At 37.8% G+C, this 27700-nt stretch overlaps 1 protein-coding gene across 1 annotated transcript in view; it reads left to right on the top strand.

Annotated features, from left to right (window-relative positions):
- Positions 1–27700, top strand: part of Dcbld1 (discoidin, CUB and LCCL domain containing 1) — a 62916-nt gene that overhangs the window by 20543 nt on the left and 14673 nt on the right. Inside the window, exons 2-5 of the mRNA XM_074075731.1 lie at positions 5043–5255; positions 19203–19337; positions 20638–20689; positions 24123–24195. Of these exons, the coding sequence (XP_073931832.1) occupies positions 5043–5255; positions 19203–19337; positions 20638–20689; positions 24123–24195 (473 nt within the window). The remainder of the gene's footprint in view (positions 1–5042; positions 5256–19202; positions 19338–20637; positions 20690–24122; positions 24196–27700) is intronic.

Raw genomic sequence — 27700 nt, 5'->3', positions numbered from 1 at the left:
AGTTTTGCAATTGTCATTATAGTTCACCCAAATCATTTTCCCACAATTGGAACTCTGTTAAAATTGTTCCTTTAAAGTGTGAATCATGCTTTCTAGTATTGCAGAACTGAGCTCATACTAGGTGTATCTTATTTTGCTTTTCTGTTAGTGGAACATGATTTTTTATCAAAGGGAAATAGTCTTTTAAGGAAGTTATTGTTTCCTTCCATAGTGGGTGGAATTAGAGTAGACTAAATAAAAGGTTGGTTCATGTAGACAAACATTCAGGGTTTATTTTAAACTTATTTAGAAAATAGCTTAGATATCCATACCTCCTGAACTGCTTTTAAAGGCTAACCATTAATTTTGAGCATTTGGGGAATACATATTGAACCCATATCTCTGGCTTTGTACCTGTCACCTTACTCGCAAGAATTACTTGGGTTGGGTTGGAGGAGGAGGAAGAATGAGAGAGAGTAATAGAGGAGGTGAATTTGATCAGAAGTACATTATATGCATGTCTGATAATATCACAATGAAACCCCTTTGTACAATTTATGCTAATTAAAAAAAGAATTACTTGTTAATATGTCTCTTTCCTCGTGACTGTAAGCTCCTTGAAATGAGAATTACATTGTGCTAAATTCATAGCTGTTTGTTACATGATTTCTTTTTGAGCCAGTGTCACCATATAGCCCATGTTGGCCTGGCACTCACTGTGTAGCCCAGGCTGGCCTCTAATTCTTGATCTTCCTGCCTCCACCTCCCAAGCGCTTGAATTAGAAGTATGTGTTTCCTTCCCCAGCTTGTTGCATGAATTTTTAATGACAGTTTTAGCATAGGGATTTGTGGAAACTTTCCATCTGTATTGTAAGGCAAATGCTGAAGTAACCCTAATTGTTACAAAGAGCATTAGGTAAATTTGGTATTTTTAATTATATTATTTTTTTTATTTAGATGTGTTCACATTATAGAAAATTTAGAAGACAAATGTGTAAATAAAATGTAAATCAATTGTAAACTCCTGTCATGACTACATATCCATGTATTATATTGTTTTAAAATACTCTTCGAAAATAGGACTATTTTCCTTAATATCACATTGCTTGGAGGTATCACAATTTGACTATTCTTTTCCAATGAAGATTGTTTCCAAATGTTTAGAATTATAATACTTACATTCCTAGTACAGATCACTTTGAGAGTTTTGAAATATTTATGCATACTGACACTTTTTTAAATCTAAACTTTGTACATTCAGTTTTATTTTTGTAAATTTTAAAGAAATGGTTGGTCAGTCTCATAGAGCAGCTGTGGCTCTGAGTAAATACCAGAATTAAGGCCCATCCCAGATGACCACCCTTGAATACTCCAATGGAGAGGTGCTTTCAGTGTATGAAGAAAAGGAAATGAAACATATTATTCATGATGTGCTTCGGCAGTTCAATTTCAGTTCAAAAGAAGGAAGTGATGAACGCTGTGTAGTAGTTGCTTTTGAAGAGTAGACAAATTCCCTGTGACAAAACTTCCTCCTTCTCTCTTCTTTATACTCTCCCCGCTTTGATGTTAGGTAGGTGACAGTTCCCTGTGACAAAACTTCCTCCTTCTCTCTTCTTTATACCCCCCCCCTTTTGATGTTAGGTAGGTGACAGTTTAATCCAGCTGTTACCAGGGACCACAGTAATGTGACAGTTCTGTCTACCATCCCTTCTCCCAGCACTGCATGGAGTGTAGTCATAAAGCCATGACTTTACTTTTTCCCTCTAAAGATCGACTTTTGGGACTGACGTGGCTCAAGCCATAAGTGCTTGCCTAACAGCAAGAAGTCCTGTGTTCACACCCCATCCTGCCTCCCACACACACAAAAATAATTGACTTTTTACTATTTTTAAGTTTTCTTTCAGCACCATGAATGCTCATTGTCCAGCCATGGCAACCATTAATATTTTCCCATATCTTTTCATTTATTCTGCCTCTCCCCTTTTCTGCTAAGTATTTTTTTGGGAGAGGGATGCTGGGGATCAAACCTAGGATCTTGCACATGCTAGGCAAGCACTCTACCACTGAGCGACACCCCCAGCTTTGTTTTTATTTTTGAGACAGGGTCTCACTGTGTAGCACAGACTGGCCTCAGACTCTTGATTTTCCCGCCTCAGCCTTCTGAGTACTGGGATTATACACATGTACACCAGGCCTTGTTTATTACAACTCTTTTCGTTTCCTTCAAACTAAAATAAACACTTTGTGTGTGTTTGTGTGTGTCTTCATACAATTCCTGTGGAGGAAGCTGTATCAGTTGCACCAAGAATATCTGCAGACTGGGTTCAACTAATGACTTCCTCCTGATGTCAGTAACCTTGAGCCGCTATCCCTTCCATGTGCTGTAGACTTGAGGTTGGCCCTAAAGGTATGATGAGACTCAAGGTCGTTATTATTGATTCACATGTTTTGCTTTTCCCAGACATTGGTGCACAGAGCATATTTTATCCTACTGGGAGACCTAATATCCAGTTGTCTCACATGTACTCAAGCTGAGATCCATCCATGAGTTTAGATGGCAGCAAACCTCATCCCTCCATTTTAAAGGTCTTCCTCAACTTTCTACCCAATGGTTTTATCGTCCACGGAGGACCGTAGCCAGAGTCAGTTACATCTTACTAGAAGCTGTTCATTTCAGTGGAACTTGGATAATGGCTTTGGTTCAGAGAGGTTTATTGGCATTCATTCCATGGAAATCTTCTCAGTGCAAACTTGCATGAATGCCTCAGCTGATTAAAACGGTTTGAATAAGAGAAGCATACAAGATAACAAATTCCAAATAGTATAAAGAAGTACAAAATAGGAAGTAAAAGCCCCTTCACTTTCACCCCCAGCCAGCCAAATTTCACTGGACTGACAGGTTTTTCTGGTTTTTGTTTGTTTTTTTTTTTTTACTGTAAAAAAATTATTTTTAACAAGATTTTTCAGTGTCTCAAACTTGTTGTTTTGAGATAATTGTAGATCACATGCAGTTGTAAGAACTAATACAGAAAGATGTTATATACCCTTTTTCTTTTTTTCCCAAATGATAACATCTTGCAAAACCATAGTACAGTATCACAACTAGGATGTTGACATTGATACACATGACAGGGAACACGAACAGCTAGATTTTAAAATAACTTTTGTCATCTTCTTTGTCTGGGGTTCTCAATTAGAGAGTCTGGCTGTGAGAGTTGGGCACCTAAATGTCAGGATGAGGTCATGGGAATAGTGTTTCTCTATTGCTCAGTTGCATTCATCTGTCTTGCTCACTCTCTGATGCTTGCCACAGGCATCTTTTTCCCCTTTGGCATATTTCTACTTGAAGTCATCAAAACTGTAGGATGAAAACTGCTGATGTAGTTAATACCCCCAGATAAATTTATGATATTAGTGCTTGCCACAGAAAGCTCTATAAATTGTCTACTTCAACAGGTGAGAGAGAGATTGTTTAATAAATTGGGACTCTACAGTTCTTTGCATTTCCAGTTTTTGGCTGAACAAAGACTCATGGGATTTTGTTCTGACAGTTAATGGAAAAAGGAAATTTTCCCAAGAGGCACAGAAGAAATGATGGAACTGTCAAAGTCACACCTACCCACATTCTGCCAGCATCTGAGTGACACATTTCCTCTTAGGCTTAGTATAGAAGTAATTGAAAAGAAGTATAATTACAAGACTAAATAAAAATGACACCTTGGGATTTTCCTTTGTCATGACATGTCAACTCTAAAAAATGAAATTTGGAATACAATAATCACATGTAGGTTAACTCACATAATTGCCCCTCATTTTATACATTCAGTTGCAGGGTTTGAATTTTTGTTTTTTTAGACAAAGTCTTGAAGTATAGCCCAAGCTGGCCTGAGTTTTGGAACCTCCTTCCCCAGTCTCCCAAATGTTGGGATACAGGCATGTGCATCCACGTATTCAGTTATATTTTCTTTAAAAAAATTTTTTTTCCTCCTCCCTTATGAAAGGAGAATTGTATAGAACTACCACTGGAGTCATTTAAATATTTGGCTATGTTGTTTCTTGGTGGCTTAGAAAAGTTTAATTATGTGTATATTTATATGCATAATTGTTTGTATCTATGCTAGTTTTCTCAGGGTTGCTTTATGAGGTGTCCGTCTCTTTTCAAGGAACAACCACTATATCACTAGCCCTGTGAGAATGTCCATTTATGTGATTATCATGACTCCAGTTTTCAAGAGAAACTGTAAATTGAGGTTTTTTTATTTTGTTTTGTTTGCAGTACTAGGGTTTGAACTCAGAGCCTCAAGCTTGCTAGGTAGGTGCTCCACTGCTTGATCCACTTCACCAGCCCTTTTTTTGTGTTGACTATTTTCAAGATATGGTCTCATGAACCATTTTACTGGACTCACTTCAAACTATGTTCCTCTTGACCTCTGCTTCCGGAGAAGCTAGGATTACAGAAGTGAGCCTCTGGCACTCAAAGTAAATTGAATTTTTTTTTATGAAAGCCTTTAATTTTTGTTTACTGTCATTAACATGAATATGGAATGGTTGTTAGGCTCAGTCCCTAGCTAAGTGACTTACATCTAAACAAAATACTATCAGCATAAACCTCAGATTCTGCCAGAAGCATTTTGTTTACATTTTTTCATTCATCGGTACACATGTCCGAAGTGAGTGATATTATTTCCTCTGCAAATTATTGCATGACATTTATTTGGGGGTAGCTTGACAAACGTTTGAATGCCAGGACAAGTTTGAATGGGTAGATGGATAAATGACTACAAAAAAATAGTATGATTGAATGAAGTGTTTCCTAAGGGCTTTGTATCCTAATTCAGTATATGAAACATTTTGATCAATGATGTTCAGAAGATTAAAACAGGAATCGAGGAAATCACCTGAAACAATAGATACTGTTTAATAATTCAGTCTTTATTATTTAGCTTTTCCTTCTCTCCAAAAAAAAAACAGAGAATAAAATATATAACTTGGAGTTTGTATTAGACTCTCTCGATCCTTAGTAAGAATTAATTGCACTTACATCTTCGTCTTTTCTTTACCAGGTGATGGCTGTGGGCACATAGTGACCTATCAGGATAGTGGCACAATGACATCCAAGAATTATCCAGGGACTTACCCCAATCACACTATTTGTGAAAAGACTATCACAGTCCCAAAGGGGAAGAGACTGATTCTGAAGTTGGGGGATTTGAATATTGAATCCCAGACCTGTACTTCTGACTATCTTCTCTTCACCAGCTCTTCAGATAAGTATGGTAAGAAAATTGTGTGTTTCTGTGAGCATGAAAACATTTGAGATATGAGGACAAGGGAGAGTGGTATGCTAATTAACTATAGCCTAGGAAGATTGGCAGAGAAACTTGCTTTGTGTAAATTCTCAGGGTAGCTTAGATGAATATGCTTGCTTCTTAAACTACAAAGACTATCTAAGGAGATGGTAGAAATTAGCTTTTTGTATGTGTCTGAAGCTTTGTTTGAGTTTCAGTCTTGATGAGAAGAGAATTGGAGAAATGTGACATTTGGCTAAAACATCTACGAATCATCTTCATTTTACCGTCTATTGAATAGTGACTACTAAGTGTGTCAGATACGCTGAAGAACTGGTAAACAGCAGTGAAAAAACAAAATTCCTTTCAATAAGCTTATACCTGTGAATAGAGGAAGGAAGAAAATAAATGCATCTGTAATATGACCATGGTGAGAAAGAAGAATAAGGAAAAATAAAGCACCCCAAGGTGATGTGGAGCCTGTTTTAGAGTCTGTTTATGCTGTTTCATATAGGATGGTGAGGGAGGCCTCTCCAACAAGGGGACATTTGAACAGAAACCGGAATGAGGTGAGGGAATATACAGGGGTGTTATACAGGTGTGACAGGGGTTGGAGTTTTCTGAAGAAGGTTGGCAAGTATAAAAGACAGTGTCCTGAATAGCCTTTGAAATTTAGTCTTTTATGCTTTGAATTATGATACTAGTGTCTGGGAGCCAGGAATTACCATAACAGTGATGCTTTGATCATAAGCTTGAGAAAACATTGTGGAGTTACACAATGTCAAAATCCCATATACACCATTCTTTGAGTTTAGAGATTTTTCTAAAATTCTATATACATCCAACTCCAAAAATGATACAGGCATGAGGTAACCTCCCCTCCGTCCATTAGCAACACAATCAGGTTCTCAAACACACTCAGCTATCTACCTGTCTTTATCCTTGTGTCCAAAGTTGCCTCCTAGCTCCTCATACCTCCTCCACAGTCTACAGCCCAGAACACCCCGAGACAACTCAGAGGTCTAAACCTATCTAACCCCATGCAAAAAAGATCTAATACTATTTGTTTGCTTTTTTTTTTTTTAGACAGTCTTGCTATGATAACTCAGGCTAGCCTGGAATTCTCCATTTTCCTGTCTCAGCCTCCTGAGTGCTGGGATTATAGGCATGAACCATCAAGCCTTGCTCACATTCAAAATTTTTTTTTTAAATCCTTGGAAATAGTTTGTCTATTTTAATAATGGTCAAATTACGTTGACAGAGTCGAGGTGGTAGTTTTCACGTGATGGGTTGCAGCTTTTTAACTGGAATGTGACTCAAGTGGAAAAAGGGGATATTTAAGTCCCCTGGAGGAATTTGAAATGTATATTAACTTGGGGGGCCCTTTGTCAGGTAATATTTCATAAGCTAGGAGATTTCATTTAGTTTCCAAGGTGGGGATCAAGTGTCAGTGCATCAGTATAAAATGTGAGGCAAACTACTGCACCACCAGAAATGGCCTTTCCATGCTGACCTCTTTAGAGAAGTAGCTACCTTGCCCCAAAGATGAAGAGTTAATTCCACCTGTTTGCAGAGCAGTGGAGGAACCATCTCTGTTGCTTTGTTGAGGTGAGAGCAGCTCCTAAGAGGAATACATCCTCTCAAAGCAAACCTTGGACAAACAGATAAACGGACCTGATTTTCCCACACCCGGGAGTTTTTCTTATCAATTTTGTGAGGTAAATCCCCAAATATACAAAAAGGAGGAAAAGAATGGGTTAACTACATATCTCAAGCTGGGCTTGAAAATGACTTGCTGTTTCAGGATTACTGTCCGCCATGTTTCTAGTTCTTTTTTGTTGCTGTTGTTTTGTTTCATGAGACAGGGTTTCACTATGTAATCCAGGTTGGCCTCAAACTCACTATTATAACACAAATGGGCCTCAAACTTGCAATCTTCTGGCCTCAGCCTTCTGAGTGCTGAGTCTATAGGCATGAACCACGACACCCATTTTAAGACTTACACTTTTCACTAGGAAATGGGTAATGAATTGCAATTCATTCATAGCAAAAACACAACCAAAATTTTATTTCTATTCAAAATTTTTCTATACAAAATTGTGTTTGTCTTTTAAAAAGAGAATGTATGTTCATAGAAGTGAGCATGTTCAGTGCCGAATGAGTGCCTAGTGGAGGCTTTACCATTACACACATTTTCTAGAATCCCACATCCACCATTGAGCAGACATTATTAATTTCTTTCTACAGATAATTAGAGGCACAGTGAGCTTAGGTGACATGCCCAAGATCACACAGCTAGCTCTTAACTAAGGACTGGGAGAAAGATTTATTCCTTTGTCTTTGTAGCTCCAAGACATCTATTTCCTTTGCACCTCTTTCCCAGTTCCACTACTCAAAGAAAGCCATTAAATTATTACCTTTCTCAAATGAACTAGTCCTTTATAGTATCATGTAGCAATTTTGTCTAAAACTCAAGGAGTAAGTAGTAGTATCTTTAGTTGGAGATGTTATTAAGATAAAATGTTTAATGATACTCAGAGTTTCTCTCTTTTGTGGCTACTTTAAAGATTTCCTTTGACCAAAAACATTAACCAGACTTATATTTTAACTGAGTTAAAATAGTCCCCTGCATTCTTCAAGGAATGCAGAAGGTGGAAAAGGCAGACAAAAAACTTTTCTTTCTGTGCCCTGGGGAGTCCTGTGTGGCTGTTGCACACAGGATGTGTGGGAGGCACTTTAGCAGTTATGTGGCCACAGAATCTGCATGATGGCAGAGGTTTGACCCTACTGCCAGTGCAGGGTCCCAGGATCCACAGCTATATTGGAGAATTATTTCCCACTGATGTGCAGCAAGGAGGGATTCTTCCTATAATTCTGGTAGATGGTGGCTCTAACAATTATGTGTGTGGCTGAAACAGCTGAGCAGTTTCAGTTTATCCAGCTTGATACTTTTCATTAACCACCTAATTGTTAAAACTCACTGGCTAGAGACTTTAAGACTCAAAACTATGAGAATTTTGAATGTAGAGTTGATGTTTTGAAAAAGAATAATGTTTCCTGGCATTAGTATTTATAAGCATTGCCAAGAGTGGGCATGCTTGGAATGTGATTAAATTGACATTGTAAGGATGCTGAATTAATACAGTTTTCATCATTCTGCAATTAATTTTCAGTGGTTCATCCCATGGCAATTTTGTTTTAAATGTTTGGTTCAGTTACTTTGGCCCTTTAAAAAATCCACATTATTGGTAGTAGTGTGAACTGTAAATAAGTGTAAAAACCCACACCAGTGTTCACAGTAATCAGGCAATATGCACTTGATCTCATTGGTGTTAAAAGGCCTGATATAGACAAGATGGAATTATTATTCTTCTGTTTGTCCTGTAATATAATTATGGCTGATCTTTCAGACTCAAGCACTGATGAGAAGAATGTACTTTTATGGCTGAGTTAAGAAAGTGACTTTTCAAAATACCCTTGAAACCAGGCATGATAGTACTCTCCTGTAAACCCAGCACTTGGGAGGCTGAGGCCTTGGGTTCAAGGCCAGCCTGGGCTATATAGTGAGACCCTATCTAAAAATAAAACAAACGAAAACTACAAAATACCTTTGAAATAGTTAAAAAGCAGAACAAGTGATGAATTTAAATGTGTCAACCTAACTTTAGAAATAAGGAAAAAAGTTATTAAAGATAGTTTTAAACATCAATTTAACTTGTAAATTTATAAAAAAAATTTGGATTAAGTCAACACTGAGTTTCAATATCATGGGTGCCATTATCTTGATAATAAAATGTTTAAGAAGAATCATACTTTGCTTAGGTACACATTATTTTTGCTATAATTAAGAGAATTCACGATTCTTATTTAAGATATCAAATAACTGAGACTCCTGTCAAAAGAAACACTAATGTCCCTTTTTCAGTCTGGGATCCAGTTGAGGATCATGAAGCATTTAGTTATCATGCTGCCTCAGTCTCCTTTAATCCGGGGTAGTTCCTTGGTCTGTCTCAACCTTTTGTAAAGTTTAAAGAGTTTTGTATAATGTCTGTCAATTTGGTTTGATGTTCTCTCTCTCTTTTTGATGTTACTGAAGTTTGAACTCAGAGCCTCATGCTTGCTAGGCAGGTGCTCTTACTGCTTGAGCCCCTCCACTAGCCCTTTTTTTTTAGGGTTTCCCAAACTATTTCACTGGGGGCTGGCCTTGACCCATGATCTTCCTGATCTCTGCTTCCTGAGTAGCTAGGATTGCACGTGTGAACCACCGGCTCCTGACCTATTGGATATTTTTGACATAAGGTCTCACTTTATGCCTGGGCTGGCCTGAACTGCGAGCCTCTTATTTGTGCTTCCCCGTGTGGTTGGACGTGACAGACATGTGTCCCACACCCAGCCATTGGCTGGGATAGGGGTCTTAGTGAACTTTTTGCCCAGATGGCCTTGAGGTGGGATTCCCCTGGGCTCTACCTTCCAAGTAACTAGTATTACAGGCATGAACCACCGTGCCCAATCTGTAAAAGACTTTTTTATAACAGTTTTCAACATCCACAATTTCGAGGTCATAGATATTCCCAGAATGAAAATTAAATCTACATTAAATTTCTTTGCTTTCCTTTTTACTGTCTTGTATGGTGGGCCCTTTTTTGCATAAAAACTACATTGATTGATTTTAGGTTATTTCAAGCTGAAGTACCTTCCCCTAAATTCTTTGTAGACCATCAATAAATCAATGTAATATGAAACTTGGATAGGACTCAAATACAAAGTGATGCCTTCTTTTCAGAAAAAGGTTTTGGAAAACCAGCTCATCTTATATTTAGGCACTTAAGATAATAAAAACTTGATTAAGGTACCCAATTCTATTCTAGGAATGAATACATTTACTTGTGGTGGTGGGATTTGAACTCAGAGCTTTGTGTTTGCTAGGCAGATTCTCAACTACTTTAGCCATGCCTCCAGCCCTTTTTGTTTTGGTTGTTTTTGAGATAGGGTCTCACTTTTTGCCTGGGAAGCCTGGATCATGGTCCTTGTATTTGTGCTTCCCACAGTAGCTGAGATGATAGGCTTATGCCACCATGCCCAGCCATTTCTGTTGAGATGGGGTCTTGTGAACTTTTTTACCAGGGTTGGCCTTGAACCATGATCCTCCTGATCTCTGCCTCCCAAGTAGCTAGGTTTACAGATGTGGGCCAGTGACATTCAGTTAATACATTTACTTTCAGGTTGCACATCCCTAATCTGAAAATCTGATATCAAAAATGCTCCAAAGTCCAGAAGTTTTTGAAGACTGACTTGACCCTCAAAAAGTTGGTGGATTTCAGAGCATTTCAGAATTTGGATCTTCCTGTTAGGGGTGCTCAACTGGAGCTTTAAGCTTTGCAAATATTTCCAAATCCAGAAAACTTCAAAATCTGAAATACTTCTGCTCCTCAGCATTTCAGATAAGGGATACACAACATGTATTTCTTCTGTAAATAACCTCCTGATTTCCTCCCTCTTGCCAATCTCCATTTCTTCCAGGCCAGCTAAGATTATCTTGTTAAATATTGTTATAAAGATTTCTCATTTTAAAAATTATTAACTGTGCCCCATTGTCTTCAGAACTTTGCTATCATGAAATCCAAGCCTTTTCTGACTTTCTTTTTCATTCCCCTGACCATCCTCATCTCTGACACCCCCCCCCCCCATCTCCATGTCTTTTCCTAAATGGATCATACAGTTTCCTGCCCTGGTACATTTTTACATTTGTTGATGTTATTCCTTCCATGTTTTCTCCCCTTTCCTGTCCCTTTCTAACACACACTCATTCATTCATTCATATCATTCATTCATTCATATTCAATAATCTCTCTCGTTCTCTCTCTCTCTCTCTCCCCCCAACCCCCTTTCTTCTCTCTTCTCTCCCCTCAGCCTCCAATCCAGGAGTCCCTGCCCTATAAATTTCTCTGCTATCTGGCAATTCTAGTCACTCCCTCTTTTGTGCTCATTAGCTCTTTCTAAATTTTCAACAGAGTACCAATTTCACTAGTCAGGGACTCTACTGCTTGCACCTCCAGTTCTTTTTGTTTTTTTGAGGCAGAGTTTTGCTATATTGCCCAGGCTGGCTTGGGTTCATGACTCTCCTGCTTGAGCCTCCCAAATACATTACATGTATGTACCATCATCCCTGGCTCAAGGTAATTATTTTAGCTTCTCAACCAGATAGGGAATTTCTTGAGCCAGTAAGTGCCTTTTATTCATCCTTTTATTATCCCTTAATGTTTAGCATAATCTTATAATTGCATTTGCACTATCAACACTTGACCAATCAGTTTGCATGTAGCTTGGTTTTAGCAAACATAGCATAAAAATCAGATTGTTACAAAAGAAATTCAAATATCAAGATTCACACTAAGATTTTCTTTATCTACAGACATCTGCATTTAAAGAAAGACTTGATTTCCATACGGTTTTAGGCCCATGCTTGCATGGAAAAGGCCATGAAGGTGCCTGTGATTGAGCACTCAGCTCTGTACAATGCACTGGGCTCAGAACCTGAGTTACTAATTCAATAACCCTGCGAGACAGATCATGTTAGAACCACTGTGCATAAGGAAACTGAAGCTCAAAGAGGTCAAGTAGCTTACTTAAGACCACTTAGCGAGACTTAAGATTCAAGTAGGCCTTTGACTCCAGAGACACTGCTCGTAATTAACCACTGCACCATCCTGATTCAATGTGATGGAAGCCATGTGATCCCTTGGTTTGTGCAGAAGGCCCGAGTTGTAGTTCTTGTTTGTTACTTGCTGGAAGAAATGGAAACTTCTCAGGGCTTCCCCATAAGGTTATCCTGAGAATAAAATAGGGTTCTGAGAAATCATTTACTTACAGAGTACTGATATGAATTTAAAGTTTAAAAATGCTTTCTAGGGCTGGTGGAGTGGCTCAAGTGGTAGAGCACCTGCCTAGCAAGTTCAATGCCTGAGTTCAAACTACAGCACTGTAAAAAAAAAAAAGCTTTTTAGTCAAAATGCTATGAGGAAGAGGGTGGCCAGTGGTGGAAGGAAAGTATACTGTAGGATCGTACTCATACTTATGATCAAATTAATCGTGTTCTGCTAAACGATTTGCACCATAGGGAAATCAGGAAGTTCAAGAATTGCTCTCCTAACATGATAAAAGCGAGAGCACACAGGGAGGGGTGAGGATGGGTAAGACACCTAAAAAATTAGCTAGCATTTGTTGCCCTTAACGCAGAGAAACTAAAGCAGATACCTTAAAAGCAACTGAGGCCAATAGGAAAAGGGGACCAGGAACTAGAGAAAAGGTTAGATCAAAAAGAATTAACCTAGAAGGTAACACACACGCACAGGAAATTAATGTGAGTCAACTCCCTGTATAGCTATCCTTATCTCAGCCAGCAAAAACATTTGTTCCTTCCTATTATTGCTTATACTCTCTCTACAACAAAATTATAAATAAGGGCAAAATAGTTTCTGCTGGGTATTGAGGGGGTTGGGGGGAGAGGGAGGAGGCGGATTGGATGGTAAGGGAGGGGGTGGGGGCAGGAAGGAGAAATGACCCAAGCCTTGTATGCACATATGAATAATAAAACAATAAAAAAAATAAAGGGAACTGAGGAAAAAAAAATTGCTCTCCTACATTTCCTGTATCTTCACCTCTGTCCCGATATTTTTTAACCATTGTCAGTGATTTATATGTACAATGATGTATAGTCAGCTGTTTATGCTTATATTATACTAGAAACAAGAGAAATGGGAAAAGTAGGAAATGTTTTGATTCAGAATCGCAAGTTTTCTCTGATCATTTTTAAATGGATACATATCTGACATACTGCAGTAAAATCTAATCATTATGCTTCTTGATTTTTTGTTTTGAAAATCCTGTCCTTAAGACATGCAGAGTAAAATGCAAAGTTCCTAAGAATTTTAAAGGTAAAACAAAAGCCTCCAAGGGAATTTCCAGCATCTAAAAGGTTGTATCAATCAGAATGTCCCACTGTAGGTGCTTCATTAACATAACCATAAGTCTGTAGGAGAAAAAGCTATTGGCCCAAATACTTCTCTGGGAGACACATTGTGATCCAATAATTGCCACCATTTGGAAAGGAGGAAAGTAATAGCCTGGGTGGATGATGTGCCCTGTGTTAACATACTTCTTGATCTGCGTTCCCAAATCCTCCTGGTTCATTTATCATCTGCCACTGATTTTGGGGAACCAGAGACCAAAACTCTTCAGGGATACCACTTACATTGTTACGTGACTATGGTTTTAATGGCATAGTGCAGGAGTATCCCTTTTTTATGCCAATTTTCTACCTTTTCAAAGAAAATGGCCCTGAAAATTCTTTAATTTTGTACAATGGCCCTTCTGCAATTAGCAAGCAAAGACAAACCCTGCCATTTGATTGCACACACAAAAAACCAAATGGAAAATGGACCCAAATCAATGGTTTGCAACCTCAGCATTTTGGGCGACTGTTTAATCAGCATGCCTCTAAGCACAAAGCTGCCATGCTGTGTCTTTCCTGATAGTGTGCCAGGTGGCTGGCCTTGTGAGGGGCATTCCCAGGAAGGGTCACTGCGGTCCAGCAGGCATGTTCTTATCTGTCATGAGAAATTAAAAACGTATATGCTTCAGAAGGCTAATGAGGGCTTTTAGGAGGCTTTTTTGTTTTCCTTTTAATTTATGATAAATCTCTCAAGAGTTAGGTTTTCATTTGGTGTCTCTGTGTTTTGTTTTGTTTTTTTAAACCACTGACAGTGTGGTAATGGAGGTTTTATTTAAAAAAAAAAAAAACCACTGACAGTGTGGTTAATGCTATACACAACAGTTTTTTTAACATGTTGCTTTCACAGATGAAACAATAACTTAATTTCATCAGTTTCAAGATCAAACCCACATACCTGCCTGAAATGACCTGGAACTGTTTTAACTGAATTTGAAATGCCCAAGTCTTAGAGAGTCCTTGGCGAATGGAGAAGTACTGCAAATTGCTGTACAGATTGTCAGATTGCCAGAGAATCAAGAGGGTTCCGGGTTTGGCTTGGAGCAGCCAGATTCTTCTTCCTTGCTGGACAGCTCTCTTTTATTCATGCATGGGAAGATACAGGATTTCTCTCTCAGCTACTGATGGAACAGTAGCCCTGACGGGGGTGTGCATAGAGAAACTGGCCCACTGTGCTAAAAGAAGGCAGCTCCTGTGGTTCCTGGCCTGTTACTCCTTTTGTCCAAGGAACAGTCCATTGTCTGCCTAGTCTTGGTCTCATGTCTGATGCCAAATGCCACAAAGCTGTTCCATTTGGTATCACTGAATCTCAGCCCAAGATCCAGGAGTGCAGTTACATTCCACAGAAGGTGAAAATAGTTCTTCTTCCCTGATTTTTCTGCCTATGTAATGAATTTCTTGCTCAGTATAATGGGAATTTGTGACTGCAAAGCAAAAAGGAACCTGCCTTGCAGATGAGGACAGAGGCGAGGGAAGATGGAAAATTAGACAACATTCCCACTGCAATAAAACATGCAGTGCTGCTAGTTATGAAGCAAATATCCATGGAAAGTGTGAGCCTGATTGGAGTTCAGTCTAACTGAACGTGTTTGTTGATTCAGGAATACTTCCTGGGACGAGAATATAACCATGGTCAAAATTAGAAGTCACTCAGGACTCATTTAGGTTTCCAGTGAAATTTATCTTTGTTAATGTTTGAATATAGGTATACACCCTTCTTAAATGTCAAGACTGGGCTGGCAAAGTGGCTCAAGTGGTAAGGGCACCTGCCTAACTGAGTTTAAACCCCAGTGCCACCAAAAAAAAAAAAAAAAAAAGGTCACGATTGAGGATTCAAACAGGGAAATATAGACATGTGCCACTTAACAGGGCTATGTTCTGAAAAATGCATCCTTAGGCAATTTTGTCATTGTGCACTTACACAAACTGAGATGGTGCATGTCAGTCATTCAGTATGGCCTCTTGATGCCATCAAGAGGCTTGATAAACAAGATTTATGAGGCTGCTGCCAGTGTAACACAGCATACTATTTTACAGTAAACATTTTTTATATAAACAGAAGGAATATACTCTAAAATAATGACAAAAATATAATATAAATATATAAGCCAATAACAGGCGTTCATTATCTTTACTAAGTACTGTCTTGTACATAATTATATTGCTGAACTATCATACAACTGACAGGGTAGGAAGTCCACTCCACCATCATCTCAAACACAAGTGCAATGACATTGTACTATGACATTGTAATTTTGATTCTATTAAACCACCAATAATATACACAGTCCATCATTGACTACAGTACAAACAGTACATGACTGTGTCATTTTGGTGGGGTAGGCTAGAGAAAGGATTTTATAGAAATCCTCAAAGAAGTTTGGCTGAAAACTAAGAACACTGCTTAATACAGACATGGTCATTCGATGGTTTCCCATTAACTATTTTTCCCTTACTACCAGTTACATTTTTCTCTTTTCATTTATTTCCCCTTTTAACTCTAGGAAGATAGTTATTAACTTCTCATCTGTGGAAAGGCATCTGCATCTGTCAAGTCTTGAGACAGAGATAATTTGGGTGTTTTGCCCCAGGCAACGTTGTAGCCAGTGCTCAGCTCTTATCCCAACCCCAGAGGAGGGCTCCTTCCTGCTGTAGTGACTATAATGAAACCTTGGAAACAACTTTTAATGGTGCCACTTATGTAGTAGACAAGGTATACCCCATTCCCTCTAGGATTCATTTATGCTGTACATGGGTAAAGATGTGAGACAGACTGGTGTCTGGGGCATAAGGGTAATTAAAGGAGAGTGTATTTAACTTTTTTTTTTTCTTTGAACTTCTTCCAGAAGTATTTATATGTCTGTCTGAACTTTGGCAGGAACAAGATGAAACCAAATTAGAGTTTTACTGAATTTATGTGTTTTGAGTCTGGGGAATCATATATATTGTGCAATTTAGTGTGGTGATATGTACTTTTATCTATTTGTATAAAATACATAAAATTTTGCAACCGTTTCTTCCAGCTCTTCCATAAAACCTTAAAAAAAAAAAATTCAAATAAATTCTCATTGGTGCCAGGCGCTGGTGGCTCACACCTATAATTATAGCTACTCAGGAGATAGAGATCAGGAGGACTGAGGTTCTAGGCCAGATGGGGCAAATAGTTCTCGAGACCCTATCTCTAAAATACCCAACACAATAAAAGGGCTGGTGGAGTGACCCAAGTGGTAAAGCATCTGCCTAGCAAGCGTGAGGCCCTGAGTTCAAACCCGAATATTGCCAAAAAAAATCTTATTATCAATTTAGACATGCTTACTTCATTTTTTATCAGAACTCATTGGAATGCTATAGGAAGTTAGACAGAGATTAATATAAAATCAATTTGGAGAGGAGTAAGTGGGCAAATATAAAAGTGGGTAATTGTGGGGGGAAAAAATATTCCAGTTTATGAATAGCAACAAGGGCCTAGTTATTTCATTTTTATCCTTTGGTTTTTACAGCAAGTATTTTCCCCTGTCTTATTTTGCAGAGAACAAAGGCATTTCTAATGTATGTATAGGAAACAGAATTAAGTTTAAGAGGTTGAGCACACCAATCTGACTCACTTTAATTTTGTAAAAAATACATATCATTCTGCTTCATTATGTTTTAAAAAACGCAGTCTGAACTGCTTATCTATAACACTTATAAGCAGCATTAAATTTGTAAAACTACATATCCATTTTACTAATTTTTTTCCTCCATATTTTGCTTCTTGACTTCTCCATGATATTTCCAAGTGACAAAATTTTAAATATTTTGTGTACTCTTATTTGGGTTTATCTTTTATAAATTGTTGCAAATAGGAAATATTTCAATTCAAACAATATTTGAGAGGCAGGCTGCATAGTATTTGCAAGGTACTATGTAATCTGCTAGAGAGGAAAGGATGGTTATGAAACTTCCGGTCCCATGGAACACAGTTTAGAGAGAAAACAGACATTATGTATTGGTTTAAGATTTATTAGTTTATTTATTTAACAAGCACTTCTATAGCTCCCAGTATGCACCACATGTATTCTTCTAAGTAATTTGCAAATATTAGCTCATGCAAGTAACATATATATACAATGAGGATTTCTAAAGAGGAAAGTGGTAGCTTTTTGTTTAGATTTCACTAGAACTTAATAATAGGGAAAAACAGATGTGGCATGTGAGGGTAAGCATTCAGCATTCTTATTCTGTCGTATCTTCAGAATATGAATCCTGGACAGGACAGGAGAAAGATCACATTCTTCATGCCAGGAGAGTAGTCTTAGCTGGGTTCATAATTTCTGAATACTGAACAGCTTCTCACTCTGTTGGTTTTGGTTAGTGTAACCACATTTAATTCATACTGAGTTGGAGTGGTCTTTTCTCCTTCTTCCCCTCTTTCCTTAACGTGATTCATGTTTTTGTTATTGACTGTGTCCTTACTATTCTGAGAGAAGTTGATGAAAAATACCTCTCTTCGAACTCCATACCTCCCGCCCATCAGGCCAACACTCTAGGACTTGATCTACCCCGCCAGCCAAAAAATACATCTCTTCAAATTTTCTTAGTAATTCCAATTTCATAGAGATTATTTACATGCATGACTTTTTATTTTTTCTGCGGTACTAGGGTTTGAACTCAGGATCTCAACACTGGCTAGGCAGGTACTCTACCACTTGGGCCATTCCACCAGCCCTTTTTTGTATTGGATATTTTCAAGATGAGGTCTTGTGAACCATTTGCCCTGGCTGGTTTAGAACCTTAAAGTGCTTGTTCTCTGCTTCCTGAGAAGCTAGGAATACGGGCGTGAGCCACACTGGTGCCTGGCTCATGCATGACTTTCAAGATGACAATTTACAAACTAGACCTTTACTTAAGTAGTCTTAGGAAGGGGTTTTCTTTTTCTTGTATGCTCCAAATCTAATATTTCCCTTTGAAGTTTATTGTGATTTCTATTGTTTTTTTAAGCAATTTCCTTTAGAAACAATGTTATCCTTTTGAGGGGGGCAGTACTGACATTTGAACTCAAAGCCTCTGCTTGCAAGGCAAAGACTCTGTCATACCCCTCAGTCCTTTTTGCTTTGGTTAGTTTTTAGCTAGGCTCTCACTTTTTTCCCAGATGCCAGCCAACCTCAGACCACAGTCATCTTACCTAGGGGCCTCCCACATAGCTGGGACCACAGTCTTTTACCACCATGCTCAGCTTATTGATTGAGATGGGGTCTCCCTAGCTTTTTCCCTTGGCAGATCCCAGACCCCAATTCTTCCGATCTCTGCCTTCTGAACAGCTGGAATTACAGACATGAGCCACCAAGCTGGGCAACAATGTTATATTCTTGCCTGCATAATTTATACTATACATTGCAGAAGGCTTTAGAAATTATTCTACTTTTGTATAAACCTCATTTTACACACCAAAATACATTATGTAGGGTTATAGGTTAAGCAGAAGTTAATACAAAGACATGGGCAAGATTTTACTAGGCATGGAATAATCTTTTCATTCTCGAACCTCCTTGGAATTCGAGTATCTTAGAGAAAATTTAGGAGGACTCTAGCGTATCTTTTTTGCGGCAAATTTTTCTTTATTGCCTAATGTATTTGACCTTTGCTTTTTAGCTTTCTTTTTCCAAGATCAAATCCTGTTCATTAGGTTGTTGGTAATTAACTGGCTCCAACCTATTGTTTGTCTAGGGTAAGCCACTTTCCTCACCTGGCTTCCCAGTCTAATCAAGTTCTCTGATCAGTTACGAGTTACCAGTCTCAGTGTCAAGCAGCAATCTAGATAGGTGAGGATGAGAATATTACATATGCGTTATATTGAAATTTAACCTGTAAGGGAGAAAAATGCCATATAGCAGTTCTTTGTGCTGGTGTAAATTTTGAAATGTGCCATAAGTGTGCTTTGTTTGTAGGTCCATACTGTGGAAGTATGACTGTTCCCGAAAAACTCTGGCTGAACACAAATGAAGTAACTGTCCGCTTTGCGAGTGGATCCCACATTTCTGGTCGGGGTTTTTTGCTGACCTATGCCAGCAGTGACTATCCAGGTAGAGCAAAACAACCAACATCATGGATCTGCCTAAGAATTCTTGTTGCTACTTATCACCTTCTCTGGACAGAATTGTGATCTTAGATGTAAAGTTAAGATGTAGGGGAGAGAGAAACAGTTTCTTTGTAATAGTTGGGCCTGAACAGAATCATTTCATAGCAAATGTAGATAGATTAGCTGACCATGTGGGATAGGGTGAATCTCTTTTTACCTACAAGCCTGGAATAGTGCATCTTTGGGGCTATCCTCCTGATCCCTTCTAAGGCCTGGTTGGTCTCTGGAGCCTTCCTCCTGCCTAATTCCTTGCTCAGGGAGCAAACATTTTAACGAGTGACCTCCCATCTCCATCCTTAACACATATCCATGCACATATTCAGTGTGGGAGATACTCATACCAGTATGAGGAGGTTTCTATCACATGGTACCAAAACTTGAGTGGGAAAGAAGGGAATGGAACATGAACACTGAAGAGAGAGGAAAGTGGGCTGTCCTGGCCTCTGTACTCCAGAGTCATTACCATGAAGCCCAGTCCATATCTGTCTAGGGTCACAGAGGTGTCCAAATTTCTCCTCTGGTGAAAATAGTCAGAGAAAGGGATGTGTCATTCAGGTCTGATTAGCTAGTATGACCAGTGTTCGTTTTGTGTTGCTTCCTAAGGTTCTTGACAAGGTTGATGAAGAGAAAGAGTTATTACAGCAAGAGTGGAATATTTGGGGAACTATAGTAGATTTATCTAAATGCATTGACCTTTAGAGCATCTTAGGTTCCCCATTGCTGAGTGTTAGTTCAGTTTTGTAAATTACTCCAGAGAACATCTTCTTTTAAGAGCTTGGTCCAAATGATGAAGGCTGATATACTGTAGTGTTCTGGGTAAATATTTGTCCTGTGTCACTGGATGCCAGTGGCTAAGTTGAATTAACATGTTCTTGGAAACCTTCTCTATGGACCATCTGGGCTCTTGAAAGGTTACCCATATGCCATATGCTCTTTGTATGTATGTAGTGGATAGTAACTAATGAGCATTGGTTTTTCTGTTGGAAATAGAATCTGGTATCTTTTACTTGAAGATAACACTGGAAAACCATTCTTGGTGATAGGAAAGTGAAAAGAAAGGAAATGATTAGATACTGGAGACAGAGTTCTCAGGTTTTGTTAATTTTCAAACAGGAAAATTCAGATAACTAGCTAATGAATAAATGCTTTTAAAATTTGTCTTTTATTTAAAAGGACAGTTTTGAAGCATGGGTGCCCCAATCCTCACTCAATCTGCTAATTGCAATTATCTTTATTTGTGACAGATTTAATAACCTGTTTGGAACGAGGTAGTCATTATTCGAAGACAAAATACAGGTAAATATAGGTGTCCTGACTGTCCTTCAGTTATGTTGCTAAATGTTTTGTTTTCCTTAACATGAAATGAGATGAAGCTCCATATTTGTACTTAAGTTGTTTTTAAAGTTCTCATGTTGAAACTGATGAGGAGTATTTGAAATGGCTTCCTATACCAGAGGTCAGCAAACTTTTGTCAAGGGCCAGATAGTAAATAGTTCAGGTTTTGCAAGCCAAAAGTCTCTATTGCATTGATTCATACAATCTCTGTTGCTGTTGTAATAAAAAAGCAAACATTAGTAATGTGAACCTAAGCAAGTGTGGCTGTGTTACAGTAGAACTTTATTTACAAAAACAAACAGCAGATTTGATTTGGCCTATAGGCTATAATTTGCTGACCCCTGAATTACACCGTATTATCAATAAGAAATAATTGTGTATAGAGTATACTTTTTTCCTGGCCAATATTTGGGGAAGACTTTTGTAATTCTTTCATGGTGGGATGGTAACAAGGGGTTCATTTTGTCTTTCACGCTAAATAAAAACCTACTGAAGCCAGGCACCAATGGTTTACACCTATAATCCTACTTATTTGGGAGGCAGAGATCAGGAGGATTCCGGTTCAGAGCCAATCTGGGCAAATAGTTGTGAAACCCTATTTCAAAAATACTCAACACAATAATAGGTCTGGCAGAATGGCTCAAGTAGTAGCGCACCTGCCTAGCAAGTGTGAAAGCCCTGAGTTCAAATCCCAGTATCACCAAAAAAAAAAGAAAAGCAAGGGAAGGGGAAGGGCCTTCTGAGAATAAGGAAATGAAAATTGTCATCCCAGTGTTACTGTCATTCCAGTTTAACTGAAAAATCTCCTTAGTCTCTTTGATGTACATTTCCTTATCTAGAAAGTAAAGTAGTCTAGAGCAGGGTTACCGGTTCTTAGTGCTATGGTACTTTAGGTTGGGTAATTCTTTATTGTATAGGACTATCCTGAGCATTGTTGGATGCTTCCCTGGCTTCCCTGATCTACCCTCGTTGTAATAACCAAGAATGTTTCCAGACGTCCCAATGTCTTCCAGTAGGCAATCACCCCAGTTGAGAACCACTGTTTCTTAGTGACAGGTACAACTCTCTGCATTAGCATTTAGTAGCTCCTGTGAATACTTCAGCATGCCTACAAGGCAGGTTCTGTATAACCTGAAAACAGATGCACAAATTAATGAAGTCACTTACCAAGGGCTGCATACCTACTAAGTGTACCCAGGGAGTCAAGTTTAAAGAGACCGTGGTCCTAACTAGCTCAGATATTTGGACATTCTTAATATGATTATTTTTGGTGCAGAATCAACTTCCAGTGTTAATTTTAATATTAGGTCTACTAGAGATAAATGGAAAGTGAAAATGAGTAATAATTAAATGTTGCCTAATAAAATTACTGTTCATCCCACATATAAGTCAGCATTCTTTAAGGTTTTACCAGCCATACTTGTACAATCCAGTGGTGAAAGGGCCTCCAGGCATTAATATTCATTTTCTGTCCTGCCAAAAAAATAAAAGGAATATATTCAAGCATACAAGGTGTCATTAAGGTGCCAGATCACCTCAGCTGTAGCCCATTCATTTTGTAGTGTTTAAAGATAGGGTGTGGTCATTGGTATAGTCCACAGTTCCTCATCCACTTCTGGAATACAGAAAGCTTTGAAAGCCTTTGTTACTCGTTTAGTAGCAATACCTGAATAATGTGACCTTAAATTCTATTGACAACAAAATTGTACTAGATTAACATAGAACTTTTTGGTCTAATGTGACTAGTATTTATGCATTTGACATAGAACTATTACTGTTTTTCATTAATGTATGCAGATTTATATATATTACATATAGTCTTATATACATCATTGGTACCATTTTACCTGTCTGAAATTCAGAACATTCTGAATTCTGAGGTTCTAAGGGAATTGTCTCTGAAGAATTGTGAGTCTGCAGTAGGATTCCCCATTATTTTTGTTTGTTAATTCCTTGATTACTGTTGTAATGCTGGGATTCCAAAAGGTAGGGAAAGAATTGTGAAATACTTATTACAGTATAATTTGCTAAGTCAGCAAGAGGATACTGAAAGGAAATATAATTTAAAACAACTGCTATTGTGGAATGTGCTTGGACTGGTACACTCATTTTAGATAAACCATGTTAATATTATACAGTGATATATTTAGAAACAAAGGCACATAGTATTCATCTTCAGAGCTATCCATTTTCTTACAGTACTTTGGATTTCTTTTGTGTGTTTTTCATAGATGTAAATAGGTGGCCCTTATACCTTATTGATATGTTGACACTTGGAGGAATCAGAGATGAAAACACTGAGTGCAAGAGGGATTGTATGTAATATTCAGGGTTACACAGCCAGTTAGGTTGTGCCAGAGCCTGGTCACCCTACCCCTAGCACCAAGATCCTCCAGCACACTACATTCTGTGACATGTTTCTCAAAAGGTTCTTGAAAGATGACTGTTAAGTAAATTGAAACCTAATTTATAATTTATATAGACTAGTGCAGTCCAGTACAGAAACTACTGGAGACTTACAACTATTAAGCACATAAATTTTGGCAAATGCAATTTTAGATGTGTTGTAGATATAAAATACATTCCAGACATTGGAGACTACAATGTCTCCAATGAAATGAAAGAAATAGAAAGAGAGAAAGAAAGAAACATCATTGATAATTTCTTGTTTATTTACATGTAGAAATTATTAGAATTTGGATCTATTGGGTTAAATACAACATATCATTAATTTTTCCTGTTCCTTTTTACTTTTTTAATGTGGCTACTAGAATATTTAAATTTGCATGTAGTAACCATTATATTTTGGTCAAACAGTGCTAGTATAGGTAATGGAGATATAGAATATGTAACACAGAAAGCAAAAGTTCCTCAGAATCCTGCTCTTTCTTTTGTTTGAAATAGGGTGTTACTATATAGCCCAGACTGGCCTGGAACGCTTGATCTTCTTGCCTCACTCAGCTTCCCAAGTACTAGGATTTATAGGTGTGTACCACCTCACCCCGTTTAGAAATACTCTTTTTTTGTCATTCTTTTTAAGCTATAAAAAAGTAAATTGTTACATTTATTTTTATAAAAATGAAATCATATTATATAAATGAAACTTTCCTTTTACCTTAAAACTATTTCTTAGACATCTTAGAACCAAAGTGTATTAGGGAAGCTCATTTTCAAATAGAGTCTATACAAAAAAAATGAAGCAAATAATTGTGTAAAACTTGCCTCCAGATTAACAGTTTAGCTCAATCTGTGTTTTCACAAATTGGGTTTGTGAAAGCAAGATATTCCCTCATGTTCTATGGAGAAGAGTAACAACTTTTTAAATTTAAGTATAGTTTAATATTTTGTTACAATAAAATTTAATTTTAAAAATGCTTTATTTTTCTTTTTCCAGCATATTCTGCCCAGCTGGTTGCAGAGACATAGCAGGAGATATTTCTGGGAATATGGTACATGGCTATAGAGATGTAAGTAATTGAAGATAATGGCAGGAAGGAAATTAAGGAGTAAGAGTTGGTTGCTTTCCCTAAAGTCTTCACAAAGTAAAGTGAAATGAGATATAAAACTTTGCAAATGAGCTATTCTCTTTTCTGAGACAATGAGATGAAATAAGAAGCATAAAACCAAGGTTATCTAAGCATTTTTTCTTCTTCCCAGCATTTCTAGTTAAGTGTATACAAATGCAATGAAAACAAAACCTTTTTGAACACCTGAGTATTCTTCCATAGTGTTGGTCAGCATTCTGTTACCTATAACAAATACCTGAGATAGATCTACTTAAAAGAAGACAAGGTTTATTTGTCTCAAAGTTTTATTTATTGATTTATAGGTTTATTTTTCCAGTGGGACTGAGGTTTTATCTCAGGGCTCTACACTGAGTGCAAAGCAGGCACTGTGTTGCTTGAGCCACACCTCTAGTACTGTCTCAAAATTTTGGAGGTTTCAGTCCTTGGTCACTTTGCCCTGCTGCTTTTGGGCTTATGGTAAAGCAGTGCATCATGGAGGACCATGTGGTAGAGCAAGCTGCTCTCCCCTAGCGGTTGGGAAGCAAAGAGAGAGAGAGAAGAGAGCGGTCTCACAAGCGATGAGAAAAATGTTATTGATTTGTGTCTTCATGCAGGGAAAAAAATAGCCTTTTTTTTTTTTTTAAGACACTGGGATTCAAAATCAGGGCCTCACATTTCCTAAGCAGGTGATCTAACACTTGAGTCACACCTTCAGTCCTATTGAGAAGTTTGACACAGATATTTATTTGACCTATAAATTATTTGAGGACTGACAGAGTGACTCAAATGTTAGAGCACCTGCCTAGTAAGCACAAGACCCTGAGTTCAACCCCTAGTAACTCAATAAATTATTTGAATCTTCAAATGATTTATACTACTTTAGTCTGAAGATTTACTTGGCACAAGCTATAAAATGACTCCAGGAATTTAACTAAGAGAAATAAAATATTTAGGTGTAGTTTTTCCTTCCTAACATTAGAAAGTTTTTATTAATTATTTTCATGTGCAGGAAACATAAGAATTAGGTACAATAGGAAATTGCACAGTTTTTCTTCCTGTAGATGTTTATCTTGCTGCCTTTTGACAGGGATAGCTTCCTTATATCTCGTTTTCTGTGGATTAGGAGTCTGGGCATGCCTTTGCTGGGTTCTCATTTCAGGTTTTCATAAGGGTGCAACCAACCTGTCAGCTGGGGCTACAGTCTCCTTAGAGGCTCTGCTACAGACAGATATGTTTCTAAACTCATAGAGTATTGGCAGTGTTTGGTTACTTGAGGGTCATTGAACTGAAAGCCTCAGTTTCTTCCTGGATTTTGACTGGAGATGCACTTAGTTCTCTGTCAACTGGGCCTTCCCCACATGGCCACTTGTTTCCTCAAAGCTAGTACAAATGAGTTATCTAGCAAAGGTGTGTCCTAGTAAGACACAATGCAACCTTATGTAATTATCTCATGGAAATAGTATCCTACCTCTTTTGCCATATTCTGCCAGTTAGAAGAAAGTCACAACACTGTCCTTATTGGATGAATTCTACAAAAGTGAATACCAGGAGGCAAGGATCATGGGGCTTGTCCTAGAGTCTGTTCTATGGCACCTTCATCTTGGGAAATATCTTCACTTGTAACCTCATCTTTTCTGGAAGGGTCTTTGCAAAACCAAAGCATATCTTATAGGTCAGGATGACAGAATCTATAAAGCTAATTACCAGAGGAGCCATTAACATAGCAGATGCTCTGTCTCAGGAGAGAATATGTTGTCTATTGTAGAAAAGGCATTGGTTCATTCTGGGTGGCTCCAAAAGGCAGAACTAGGGTCAGTGGATAAAAGTGATAGGGAGGCCAATTTCAGCTGCATATATGGAATAATTGAGCAGTGCAAAATGGGATGAGGATGCTTGGAGAAACAGTATAGATGTTAAAATCATTTGCTGGTGTGTAGGAAGGGTTCCGTGGGATGGAGATGTGGTGATCTGTCCAGAGCAGTGAATGGGAAACATTCAAAGGCCTTTTGAATCACTAAGATTCTGAGTTTATCTCCTTGACTAATTAATTCAGGCTTCTGCACTGCAGTCTGCTTCCACTGCCAGCAAAGGAGTATAGACTTCTCTTGAAGATCTGCCCCCTTACTTCCAGAACAGTTTTTGTCTTGGCACCTTCTTCTCAGCCTATTGATCTGAAGCCATCTGCTCTTAAGTGGAACACATCGCTTAATTCATTTCACTAATGCTCTTTTCTCAAAAATCTTCAAGTACTGTAAAATAAAGAAAGATAGTACTCCTGGTTTAGGTCAAGAAGGGGAGAAACTAGATCTTTTGTGCACATAAAAAGCCATAGGAAGATACAGTGTAATGGTGAGTATCTCTGAGTGATCTTACTTATTTTCATATTTCCCAACATTTCTATAATAAGTGCATACTATTTTCCTAAAGAAAGTATTACTAATATGATAATTATGAAGACTATAGCACGTAGGAACAATTCATATGATAGAAGGTGGAATATATCATTTTATGATTTAACATTTTACCATCATTCTACCAACATTTTTAAGCATCTGCTTTATTCTATCCATCTTACTGGTTTTGGGGGTTATTTTTTGGCAGTACTGGGAATTGAACTCAGGGATTCATGCTTGCTAGTCATGTGCTCTACCACTTGAGCCACTTTGCCAGCCATCTTACTGCTTTTGACTCATGTTTTATTAACTGTAATATAAAATGTTTACTTTTATGTTAAATTTACTCTTAATGCATTGTCAATACTTTTCAGAACAAGGTGATTTTTTTTCTTTAAGGAAGATTTTTTAACATCCCCCAATTCTGGGGTGATTTGATAATCACTTGGGAAATTGTTTTCGTTGAGTCTCATGCTAATCTGTTTGACCATCTTTTGTGGTTTAGCAGCTTCAGAAACACTTAGTGTAGCTAACGCTGTGTCTGCAACTGCTTTCACTATGCAGGTGTTCTCCTGGGTGGCCTGTTGCATTTCCTTTCCTGAAGAATCATTACACTTAAATGATTTCATTTGAGTTAATGAATTTTGTTTAAGGTAAATCACTAATTAACACAGGCCAGCAATGTGGTTCTCCTACATTTATACTTGACTAAGACTTAGACTTCAAAAATGGGTAGAAAATCAAAGTATAAATTATTCTGTTGTTCAAAGGACAATTTTCTAAAAACCAGATTTAATGAAGGTGAACTTTTAAAATTAATACCTAAAAAGCCACCCTTAAGTAAACAACAATTTTGTTTAAGTTGAATGGGTGAGAGAGTGTTTTTTAAAAAGGAAATAGTTCTGGTAAAAGCTGGTAATTTTATCATAATGATGTTAGGCAGACCTGGTGGCTCACTCTTCTCTTGGAGAGTTATCATGTGGCCTACATTAAATATTATGGGAAAGTGTTGCTATAATTAAATAAATTCCATAAAATGGTATATACCATTGGATTTTTTCAATGCTGGGTGC

The sequence above is a fragment of the Castor canadensis genome, chromosome 1 (assembly GCF_047511655.1).
Source record: "Castor canadensis chromosome 1, mCasCan1.hap1v2, whole genome shotgun sequence".
In the NCBI taxonomy this organism is placed as follows: Eukaryota; Metazoa; Chordata; class Mammalia; order Rodentia; family Castoridae; genus Castor; species Castor canadensis.
Note: the sequence above shows the minus strand (reverse complement) of the source record. Positions and strands in the feature narration are given on the sequence as shown.